General features: G+C 38.0%; 1 protein-coding gene across 3 annotated transcripts in view; it reads right to left on the minus strand.

Moving 5' to 3' along the window:
- LOC111262083 (uncharacterized) overlaps positions 1-12,110 on the minus strand; it is a 192,274-nt gene extending 180,164 nt beyond the window's left edge. The window contains exons 1-3 of one of the 3 annotated variants that reach the window (XM_022836066.2): positions 11,478-12,106; positions 10,160-10,367; positions 8,924-9,235 (exon numbers count right to left, since the gene is read on the minus strand). In XM_022836066.2, the coding sequence (XP_022691801.1) occupies positions 9,227-9,235; positions 10,160-10,367; positions 11,478-11,776 (516 nt within the window). In that variant the 5' untranslated portion in view covers positions 11,777-12,106 and the 3' untranslated portion in view covers positions 8,924-9,226. Of the gene's footprint in view, positions 1-8,923; positions 9,240-10,159; positions 10,368-11,477 lie in introns of those variants that run through there. The other 2 variants (XM_022836064.2, XM_086968946.1) reach the window with 2 other exon arrangements.
- Positions 12,111-12,474: the final 364 nt, after the last annotated feature.

Consider the following 12,474-nt stretch of genomic DNA (forward strand, 5'->3'; position numbering starts at 1 on the left):
AACGTAATTTTTTTCTTCAAATCAAATTCAGCTTTGTTGAATTTTCCTTGTATTTTATGTAAGGTCATTGTAAAAGCCTTCGGGGCAAAAATATTCGGCCTCTTCAGAAATACTTAAAGAGGGCTATGCCATTATACGATGGCTGCACTACGTAACGTAACAATAAACACTAGAAAAAGCCGATGCAGTTGTTATGGAAGTACAAATGCGATCTGCTGGTTACAAGCAAATTACGTTAAAGTTATCTTCCATTTGTTCGAAATTCCCGGTTTTAAGCTTGGAACAACTGGCATCTCATCATAATTGTTACAAACGACTGGCAAATCAGACTACGTTCCGAGGATTGGTTGAAGTTGCACAGCCAAATAGTCAGGCCAGAGTCATCAGGAACCCTTTCCAAACATGGCATCCTGCGATGCTACCCAAAATTGTAAGCCGCCGATGTTTTTCTCCAACGGGGGTTTACATGAAAAGCGTCATTTAGATAATCAGTGAGTGTTTAACGCACACGTATAATCGCATCAGGTGCTATTACCTGTTTCGGAGAACTGTCAAGCATCTGCTGTGACAAACAAAACCAGGCTTTAATTAAGAAACGCCAGCCAACGGTAAATTCAATACATCTTTCCGAAAAGGATTAACCGATCCTTCAACCGGTGTCGTCTGTTACCTTGCCGTCGTATGCTCGTACATAATCAATGCCATCTCTAATATCAGACGGACAAAAAACTCTCCAGCAATATCTAGCTGCTAGACTCAGCGACTTATTAAATGTGTATCGATAAAATAAACGACTATCCATTATTATTATTATTGCACAGAGTTAATGACTAGGGTTCGGCGAGAGACCGTACGCTATCAAAAATAAGCAGTGAAAAAAAAAACAAGATCTATCCATAGTTTGTTTATTGATACCTGTAAATGTTCTCAAAGTACAGAGCTAAAAACATCTCCAAATACATGATGCAACAATGGCTAGTTTTAGTATTCACTAGATGAACTAGCAGCCTGTTGTTTGTTGATTACGTTAGTTCTGGACGAGCCCGATCCACAATATCAATGTACGACACGTGTTCAGGCTCTATTGAATCGTTACCCAGCAATGGTACAGCTGCAGGTGTGAACCAAGCAGACATCAAAGCTGCTTTGATTGTCGGAAACCGGCCCATTCTGTAGTCTATGGGCTTGATTCATGTCCCGATCTTGCCCTACGGGGTCATGAAAATCTACGAAATTGGCCGATTCAAACGCACCGGGAGAAATCATTGCAAATAGCTCAGGTGATTTCTACAAACTTGTTGACTCAACTGCCGTAGATCGGTTAATTAATAATAATAAATAAATTAAAAAAAAACTTATTAATAATAAGTATAACATTTGTTCTAATACTTGGATTACAGCTTGCGGTAAAAGTCGACCTTGTTCACGCTAACTCATTAATAATAAGCGTTAACGGCATTTCTAGCTAGACAGCTTTAAAGTCATATTTCGTACGAGTCGTTTTGGAGTCGTGGAAAAAATTTTATAGCAGTAGATGTGTCGAAGTTTTTGGGATATTTGTCCAGTGCTTAAGTTTGCATAAACTTACGAGATGAATGTGAAATGTTTTTTCAAAAAAAGCATTACGATAAACGCACAAATATTGCTCAAGCCCAAAAAAAGTTGTGCTGTTTGTGGTCCACATGCGGTATTGAGAGAGTCATTCTGAAGATGGTTCTATCGTTTCCGTTCCGCAAATTTCGATGTGAAAGATGTTCTTCGTAGTAATCCATCAACTACAAAGCAGTTTAGTATATTATTGTGAAAACTAAGTGAGACCGACACAGTAACTAGCTATCATGATGCCAGGGAACTGAACATTTCTGACCAAATGGCTATAAGCCATTTGGAGAAAGCTGGCTACAACTGGGAGTCTGATGTTTGGGATTTGAGGCACAGGAACTTATTTGATCGCATTCCCATCTGCGACGCTCGATAGAAACGTAACGAAATGGAGCCTTTTCTAAAGCTGTCGACCACGAGTGATCAAAAGTAGATTATAAACGACAGTAGTATACGGAGGGGGAACGCTGAAAAAATTGCCCCACAATTTGTGTCAAAGCTTGAACCGCCGCCAACGGAAGCGATGTAATGTGTTTGCCGGGATTTGGAGAGGAATCGTGCATTGTGAATTGCTGCCGTCTAGCAAAACGACTGATTTGGACTTGTACTATCAACAACCAGCGAGACTGCAAGAAGCCGTTAAAAAGATCTCCTGTCTTCTTCCACTATGACAATGTCAGATCACGCACACCTTCTTCTCCGGGCAAAACTTAGATAAGAAAGTTTAATGCCTTCGCCGTATAACTCGGTTGCTGCGCGATTAAATGATCATTTATCTTGTTCCTTTCGGCAAAATGCTGTTTATTCCAATCTAATAGAAGGCTTGTTACGGTTTGGCGTTCAGACGCGATGGAAGTTCTACCGTAATAGGACTAACGTTACCGAAGAATCCATTTAGTTTAGCCATATTGCAATAATCGTTCCAATTTTTGCTTAAGAGGCGAATACTAAAAAGGGCCGAAAATAGGTCTATATTATGACGATGATTAATGCTCAGCCTCACAAAAGCCTAAACCATTTCCTTCAATAATTCGCAGTCAAACTATATTCTATATCATATATATATATATATATATATATATATATATATATATATATATAAGATAGGCTATCTTCATAGTATCCAGGACATATTCAGTGCACCTAAAAGCATATTAATCTACTAAACTGTTAAGGGTATGAAAAAGCTATGAGCTGAACGTTGTCCACGTCGGCTTGTGTCGTTTTTGTAACGGAACGACCTAAATAGCCGCTTATAGATCCTTGGCTATCGAAATGACTAAACGGGCTTAATAATGGAGCTCCGTCTCTAATATTCACTGTAATAATAGCTGACTGAAATGTTGTAGAACCTTTGTTTTTAACAGTGTTTTTTTTTTTCAATTTTCAATAATTCCTTTTCTAGGTTTGGTGGCTTTTCGGCAATAACGAATGTGCGTTTGCCCTTTGACATATATTACTATCCATAGGTTATGCAACATAACTTCGGTACACGAATTCGATGCTAGATCTTACTGGCTTGAACCTGGGAAAAAACAAATGCCTGTGCTTTTAATAGAGGAATAGGAAACAATTTATACAGCTGCGACATTAGAGCTGTATTTGGACGTAGCTTGTGTATCCTTCGTAACTGAATGTTATGATTTTCATACTAGAGTTGTTTATAGCCAATTTAGATTCGGTTCATGGGAACCTCAAGAAGTTAAGTGACCTTAAATTGTGCTTTATTTTCAAAGTGATTAAACAAAAGCTTCATAACTGCTGCGTTAGACCGGCTGGCCAACAGGGCGTCCCATTATGACGCCCATTCAACCATGGATCATGCTGCTTAAAGTTTAGAATCGAACTTCGGCAATCACTAAGCTTGCTGACAAAATGAGATTATCAGATTCGTTGGAAGTTATCTCCAAGAAGCGTTCAAAGCGAGCTCACTTCAATCGGTTATATCTGGATAAAAGTAGTCCACTTCTAGCAGTTAGGAAAATTAAAATTTTGAACCTGTGTTCGTCACCCTTTCAATATATACATTACCATTTCAAATATAACCTTTCAATGCGTTATGCTACAATTACGCGTATCCATTTTCTGCTGCTGTATAGTTTCTTCGGTGCTTTGCCTACCGATGCTCGTTAGGGGACCATTATTCTCCGTTACATAACAACAGCGCACTGAAATTAAGGGCTCGCTGACTATTACCTTGAGAACAACTATATACAATGTACAAAGTCCAATTGAATTTCCAACAGCGTTCAAAGGCAATGTGTGTGTTGCCGTGCAAAGCACAGCTAACCTCCTTTGCCCGCTTAACTATGAGCTGTGTGCCTCGACGAAATTGTGCCTTGGATTACCTAACCTCTGAGAAACTATATCAAATAGGTCGTTGAACAAGCAGCCTGCCATAAGATCTGAGATCTTCGGTTTTATGGGGCGTGCAAATAGCCCAAGTTGGGACTGCAATAAAATACGACCTATACTTACTAAGTCGGACCATATAGTAACTGTTCTGTATAACCTTCGCAGATAAACGTTCGTCGTAAACACAATCGACTTGAAAATAGTAAAAAGAGAATCAATCTGGGTTGTGCCCTTGTCGATAATTGATAAAGGCTTGACATCGCTTTGTTTGCTGCTCCGCTGTTTTTAGTATCAAAGAAAGGTACAATTATGGACTTTAAGCATCACTACTTAGGGTATTCTTTAGCTAATTGGATATCGCTGTTCGAATGTCATAGATTATCATGGAGTGATTTTCGCTGGGTACAAAATATTGCTTCATAATAAAAAGTAATTAACGAAAAATTCTTGCTGTATTTAATAACCCATCGGATCTTTTATTAGTACACAAACAAAGATAGTAACAAAACACCATTGCAATCATTTTAAGCGCATATTTTTGACGGTATCTTTCGCTAAAAAGTTCAAAATGTTACGTTGAAAGAATGCTTTTGCGTTTTTTTACTGAACAGAGAACACTATATTTTTTTAACTTTGTGGCAATAAGTCAGGATAACTTAACGGTAACACCTGTCATTGTATGCAACTTTCTCCCGTCTTTCCACCAAATTTTGTATAGCCAAAAAGTAGTGGATTTCACTTCGACCTAGATGTATTTGTTCGTGTCAAAGGTAAGGCCACGAAGGTGTCTACCTAATGAAAGGTAACGTACGGGGAACATTTAGCAACAGGACCTGCTATTCGAAGTCTGTATATATAGTAAGTAATGGAGTAAATATGTTGTTTTCTGTAATCTTGCTATCACGAGTGAAAACAGCCTGTACGGGACGCGAGTGAATGTTCAACTTTGCCACTGTGCCGAAATCAAGTTCTGCGTGACGAAGAAAAAAGTAAGTTGCCCGACGATGTTCAGTGGTCGAGGCTTTCATATGAACATATGAGCGAAACATTACAACTAAGCCACTGCCAAACGAAGCTTCCATTTCCTGTGTTTCATTAGACCTAGAATTAAGAAACGTGGTTCAATAAAACCGCAGCTATTGTGTCTGCAGCAGTTACTTATTTGGTTCCTTACCAGTGGTACCAAGGGCGATAACTAGCCCGATAAAAAAAACAGAAGCATGCTTGTCGAAGTTTAGTTTTTTCACGATAATTGCATCCATTGTTAACTACGGCTAGTGTCTAATGAATGTATTACAAGGATGTGATCACCAATATTAGGGAAAGCTCTTAATCAGGGTCCGGTTTATTTAAACGTGGACCCAATGGCATCACGCTGTTGCTTTTCGTTTCATTTAATACGGTTTTTTATAATAGTTTTAAAAGTTGCTGGCAAAATGTTTTGCTAATCATTAGATAGAGTAACCTGTACCGCTAATTAGATACATTTAGTGGATGATGTTTTAATGTTACCACGTAACAAGGTATTATATTATTGTGACAAAGGCATCAACTGCTTTTTCCAAGGCAAAAATTCAACGGTTACTGACGCATCGCATCAATGTTCTCGCTGGATAATCGCCTACAGAACGCAATCATATCGGTTATCACGTCGTTCATAGGTCAACGTACGTACAATTTGGCCTGACAGAAGCAACTCTGACGAGTTTCTGTCACCGCTCCGTCGTCAACCAGGTTTGCTTCTACTCAGGGCAAGTTGCAAGAAAAAAAAAACAAATTTTTCACATTATTATAGATTGTTGTCATGCTAGCCTTATTATTTGTCATGCCGAGGAAACTACACGTAAAAATTAGGTTTCTAATTGTTTGAAACTTTTTTATGTAATGTTTAATATACTAACGTTGTCAGCTATTCCTATACAATCAAAACAACGATTTTAACTTATTAACTTTACTAACCAAAATAAAGTTGGATTTTGTATTGTCGCTGAAACTACTGCTATAAGCTATGGCGTTTCCCAGATGGCTGATACAATTTTACAAACAGGTTTCAATTCATTGTCCCATATTCTGTTCAGAATATCGTTAATGTTTTGGAAAAAAAACATAGATATTTATAATGTGTCGCGATATAATTTACGCGCTTATGTACCACGTATAGTTTAGCAATTGGCAGTTTCTTGCCTTTAACCGTTCGATTTTGCCAGCTGTAGGAATAGCTCGTCTTTTTTTCAGCATCTTCACTGCATACTTGCGGTTTAAACAGAAGATAATTTACGAACAAGAACAGATAACAAGCACACATGAATAGATGTCTTCGTTAGCCTGAGTAACCCGTTGGCTAAGGAAAACGTCGGTGAGTAAACCCAGCTCAACTGCTCAGACCCAACTGCTGTGTGTTAGGCGCAACAACACATCAACTAAAAGGGTCAACAGACAGTTGTAGGGAAAAACCCGAACAGGTTATTTCGGCTAAGAACGACTGTTCTCTTTTTCTAGTATATGCCGCGTTAGCATGACCCTCTCCTTCTCGGAAAAAAATCTGCTCATGGCAGATTTTTGAGCAGTGAATTTCGCGTGCGGTTTGCTACATAAGAACATTTTACTTCTGGAATGACGTCTCGAAAGAGCTACATACTTTAAAACTCAGGACGGCGAGCGCTGGACTTCGTTTGTATAATGGATGGCTTACTTCAACTGAGGTGTTAGTTGAAGTATCGTTAAAGTACTATTAGTTTTTTTTCTATCCTTACATTCCCTTCTCAGTTGTTTCATGTTAAGAGTATCCTGGTAATAGCTAAATAAGGAGACATTCAATTTGGAGGATCTCGAAAAGCGCTTCTCTGACCGGTCTAACTGTTCGATGAGAGACCAGATGAGTGGAACCAAGGCCATTCAGATCAGAAGTACAAATTCAGATTATTTTTAATCAATTTAATTACTACTCGCAGTTCGTTTACTTCAACGTGTTTTATTCGCTCCGGCGAGCAACATTGAATGTACTTGTAGAAAAAGAAAAAAAATAAATAAATAAAAAGAAATCCTCTCATAGAACTAGACACCAACGTTCTTAGTTACTTTATTATAGGAATAGAATAAAAAAAAAAAGGGGCTTTCCAATATTATTACCGTTTCAATAAGTTAGTCTAAGCAATCGTTTTGACTCAGAAACGTCGTGATCATGCTTAGAATGTTTTGCTTTTTGTTATCAGTTGTTGTAGAGGCTATTGTGTATTATCTGAGAAAGAGCTTCTCTATTCAATATAATAAGCAATGGCAGCGTGTTAACTAGAACCGGTTTGATGACTTTGGCCATTTTGCACTGTGCTTGCTAGATCTGTTTACGTCAGAACAACCCTATACGCTCTAGACCAGCTATTTCTGACGCGTTGCCTTAGTAATAGAATAGGCTACCTCAGAAACGCTTTTCCGCCGATTTATCTCTACAACTATAAGAGGTTCCCGTTAGATATTTCCAATTAGTAGAAACTGCTTCTATTCTATCAATACACGTAAAACATCTACTGGCTTTACTAACCTGGGCCCGCGAACGGAATGTATTTATGACCATTTTTAATATCAATTTATCATGTACATGCTTAGTGGCAAAAGACGAACAGCGTCGAAATGACTTAATAATGGTTCGATAGGTGTAATAGTTACGAATGAATCTTTCCTCGACCGCTCTACTGATTTATAGTATTGGCTAACAGTCCTCTTTTCGGCTGTTAGGCCGTTTAAAGAAATCGGGTTCAATATAATTGATGCTTTATGTGCTTATCACCGACATGGGTTGTCAAAAAGGTGTTTCCCTGGTTTTCGGGTGACAACTCACGCAAATATAGGTCACTTTGGGTTGGCATTGGTAGCACTTGAAAGTTGATTTGGCAGTAGTAGACGCGCTGTTTTCTTTCTAGATTTAAGAGCGCCTTAGAAGACGAGTAAAGGTAATGTTCTAGATTTTATTACGGTAAAGGCACAAATGCTGTCCAAGCTCGATGTTCAGGTATTACACGAGTTTACGTAAATTTTTGTGAATGTCTTCCTGATATCCGTCTGTAAAATCCGTCGAAATCTATTTGTGCAGCAGCTGACCATGGATGATATATACATCAAAAAACAATTTTTAAGAGAGGTGGTGATGCTACGTGTTTATAAATGGCTGTTTCCTGGCCAAATAGATTGATTTGAAGCTCCACTGTTAACAACTAAAAAGGCCACAACAAATCATTAAAGAAGGTCTAAAGAACGGAAAAGGCATTGCCTTTCGCCATGATAATGGACATTTCTATTGAACCGGCAAAAAATGAGAGAATTTCGATAAAACCTTAATGCATTCGCCGTGTAGCGCGGATTTGTGCCGTACGACAATTATCTGTTTTGGTATATGCAAGACCCCTTCAGCTTTACAAGATTTCAATGGATAGATGTGAAAATTACTTCTCACAATTTTTCGTCCAGAAACGACCGAAGCTTTTCACGGAAGGGATTATGAGAAGGGATTATTATCAAAATCGCGCGTAAGCCCAAACAATGTTAGCTTCAGTTGTTTGACGTGAAACAGCTGATATTTCCAATAATCCAATATCATTTATAAATTTTTATGTTTAATTTATAGCTTTTTCATTTGCTAGATAAAAACGATTTTATTGAAGTACTCTACTCTCTTTATAAATATGAGGTATTTAAAAAAAACCTTTGATGACCGTATATTTAAGTAAAATAATCACATTTAAATAAGGAATATTTTAATGAAATCTTAAGGCTGCCTAAGCCAGCCGATTTCCGTTTAAGGATTTGAGTCAGGTCAGTGAGATTAGTCAGAAACTTCGTATTCACAGAAGTTAGCTGCAACTACGAATGGCATACATTTTCTACGGCGAGTTTAAAGTTTCCATTAAAACATATTTGCAGGGGAACATCTGATATGAAAGATGTTGAAATTTTAACAGAATACTCTTCAGCATTATAGTTTTGTTAGTTTGTGGGATTTTTCAAGAGAACTGACCACAACTTAACGATTTATTACAAGGTCTATAGTGTAATTCGTTTTTCAACAACTGTCCCTGATCCTAAATAACCTGATCCGGAATGCATTACGTTAATAAAGCTAAATATGTTTAATATAATAAAAAACTCATGCTCCTTGTATCGTGTCCGCACGCTCAGTTTTCTTCAGTTACAGTTTCTGCGACCCGGATAACCAGAAGGCCCACGTCGTCAACCTCACAGCAGTAAATCAGAGCTCGTGTCGATTGAACATCACCGGTCATGGCCACTTTCTTTGCAAGCGAAATAACAGAACATAATTTCGAAAAGAACAGAATGTGACCCAGTGCGACACAGTAATAATAAATATTAAATTATATTATATATTATTAACTAATTAAAATATTATGAAATATAATAATAAATAATATTAATTATAAGCAATGGCTCGGCTAGTTATGAGGCAATACCCGAACGGTTGAAGTCCGCTGGCGAACGTGAATTCAAAACACGAGCCAATTAAAACAAAAAAGAGGGCAGGCAAATTGAGATCCACGCTAGGGTGCATCACCCTGTCCAGTTTTATACACTGTTATTTGTAATTGCATTGTTGCTCAAGCTCTATTTTATAAAAAGTGGAAGCTGCACCCAAATGAAATAATATATAATAGCCTAATTCTAGCCAGAGATAAATTTTGAGAATTTCGGAATGGGCAGACTTCGCAATAGACGGGCTAATCTGCGATATATACGGTCAGAAACAGAAAAATCCTGGGCTTATGGGCTACACAGTTATGCTAAAACCTCTGTAGGTTTTATTCCATGATGATAATGATACCATGTAAGATTTGTTTTAATAGATACCTCATCGTACGAGAGCTTAGATCCTTAACGAGATAGATGGTTTATAATAATCATACTACTTAAACATTGTTGTACTCTTAAGGGTTCTTGTAGCACCTAACGCACGCATATATCACACACCTGAGGCACAGGTTGGCACAGAGTTAATCTCATCCATAAAAAGTAAAAAAAAATGTTTAAAGTATAGTTGCACTTACTACTTAAAATAGATTTTTACCGAAACGTCCATGGAAGCCTTATTCTAAACGTGGACATATTTAGACAAGAGCTTTGCAGTAACGCTAATGCATTACCTAGTAGAAATTTAACGAAATTATAGTGTTCACCAAAGAGGAAGTTACGAACCCACCAGATTTCGTCCCGCGATGACAATAAAACGCAGGTAGGGCCCAAACGTCTCTTTGAAGTATTTCGTTACGGTGTCAGCCACACGAGAAAACCTGGGTGCAAAATAATCAGCGACAACCCGACGCATGCCAGCCAGATGAACTTTTGTCAATGGGTTGACGATACGCTTCGTGATCAGTGTTCGACTTACGGCATCTTCAACTGGAGGTCTAAGATTCAGTATAGACACACGGCCTTACTAGATACGGATCACTCATAATCTAGTCGTTACGCCTACTTATTATTTTGTATTGCAATCTTTTAGTGGCCCATCAGTTCCACCAAACTGCGGTCCCTGTGAGGCTTTCATATGGGACAACACATATGAAGTCAATGAAAAGAAATCGTTAATATGTCATTGTCTAGTCGTGTGTCACCAATATCCGATTGTTAGCGTCGAACGCGAAGTGTCACAATGCCCTCTACTTATATTAATGAATTCGTTTAATAGATTGCGTGAAGGTACATTCCAATATAAATAGGCCAAATCGTGTAAGCATTACCCGTAACTTGCTTTGCCTATTTTTGCTGGGAGATAATAGGCGGCATATAGAGATACAGCCTGAATCGTATGGTATTGGAGTTATAGCACGCGAAGTGGCTAAGATCATTTTCAGCTTTGCGTAATTTATATAGGCAATAAAAGGGGGTAACAAAACTCGGGTAAAACACCTGTCGGTCTTCACGAAAATTTAACGAAAGTTTAACGAAAATTTTACCATAAAAAGTACTCATGTAATAAATTAATCTAACTGCTCGTAGAGTTCATGATTTTGTCATCAACTGGGTCCAACTAGGTGTGTTTAAGCGATGCTTTCGCATTTACCTCTGAGAAAATTACCGAATAATATCAAAATCATCTAAAAATATATATATTTTTATTAAGCTTTAATTTCTTCGTTTTGACTCGTAGTTTCCCAACACACCAGTGATTATTTAGGTCATCTAAAGGGGCATAGCGGGTAGGAAACTGAAAAACGTTGCCCATAGTGACGACGGAGCTTTTATTTGATATATGAAAGTTCTGCGCGAAAATTTTCCACAACCATTTTTTCAATCGGTTTCCAAGTAGATCTATTGCTACTAGTCGGACCAAGGCGAAATCGTCATCTTATTGTCGATCGATTGGTACATAGACTGGTAATACAGATCAATGTGAGGGTAATTTCAAATCTGAACATTTTCCGGTATGCCCTGAACCGCCCTATACGCACTCATATGACAATATACAGCTACAAAAAAAAAAATCTATTTAGTTTTCCTTTTTACTTTATACTTACAAGACCTTCCCACTTAGATACGGGCCTTTAATGATCAGTAGAGAACATCCTCGAAACTTCGCTGACAGCGCGATGTCGTAATTTAGATTTACTATCCATGAATTGAAGTTGTTTCCGCAGAACACAATCCACTGAACATTGCCAGACACCTTAGACAGATGACTCAGTACCTTTTCACTGATCTCAGCGAAGGTGCTAGCTGTGAAAGTGTTTACGATTTTTGCCAAAGCCTTGATTTCCGACTCACGGAATGAACTATTAAATTCCAACGTAAATTCAGGATTTCCTATATCAGTCATTCCACTAGAGATGAACGAACCAGGATCTATCTGTATCGCGTTGTTCACCCCGCTCGACTATTTGACTCACGCACAACATGACACGCCTACCGCCACCTACCAAAAAAGACTGACGCAGTGCGCTTTTCTACATAGAGCAATCGTTGTCTACTGCGTTATTTCTTCGGTCTAACTATCTCAGTCCTATGGTAAACAGCAGCAGAAGGCATAGCGTGAGACGCTAAGATATTCTGCTAAGATTACATACGATGATTGTTAAGATAATAAGATTACAAACAGTGAGACGCTACTTCTTAGTATCGGGAAATATGTCTCGTTATGACATGAGCCTGCTATTGATAGACAAAGTCCTATGTGTAGACAAACATTTGACCAAAGGCAATCGCTGAGTTTGCTCTTGAATCGCCATCACTTGTTGACTGTGTATATATAAATAAAAAAAAAAAAAAACGACAAAATGTGCTACATAAGCAAAAATGTACCTGAAATAAGCTAGAGTTTTTCGGTAGTGAACGGTCTTTACTTATTAAATTTGTTCTTTTTCCATTATTTTTCGAAGAATAGTCAGAACGTAGCCGCTTTTCATGTCATGTTAGTTTAATGAGACATTCAAGTATATTCGTTCACAGTTAACCGAGCGTACATCACATTGCTGTCTTTCATTTTACTACGTTCCTTAGGCTTGTCGTCATATATAT

Source organism: Varroa jacobsoni, unplaced genomic scaffold (assembly GCF_002532875.2).
Source record: "Varroa jacobsoni isolate VJ856 unplaced genomic scaffold, vjacob_1.0 scaffold_626, whole genome shotgun sequence".
NCBI classification, from domain to species: Eukaryota; Metazoa; Arthropoda; class Arachnida; order Mesostigmata; family Varroidae; genus Varroa; species Varroa jacobsoni.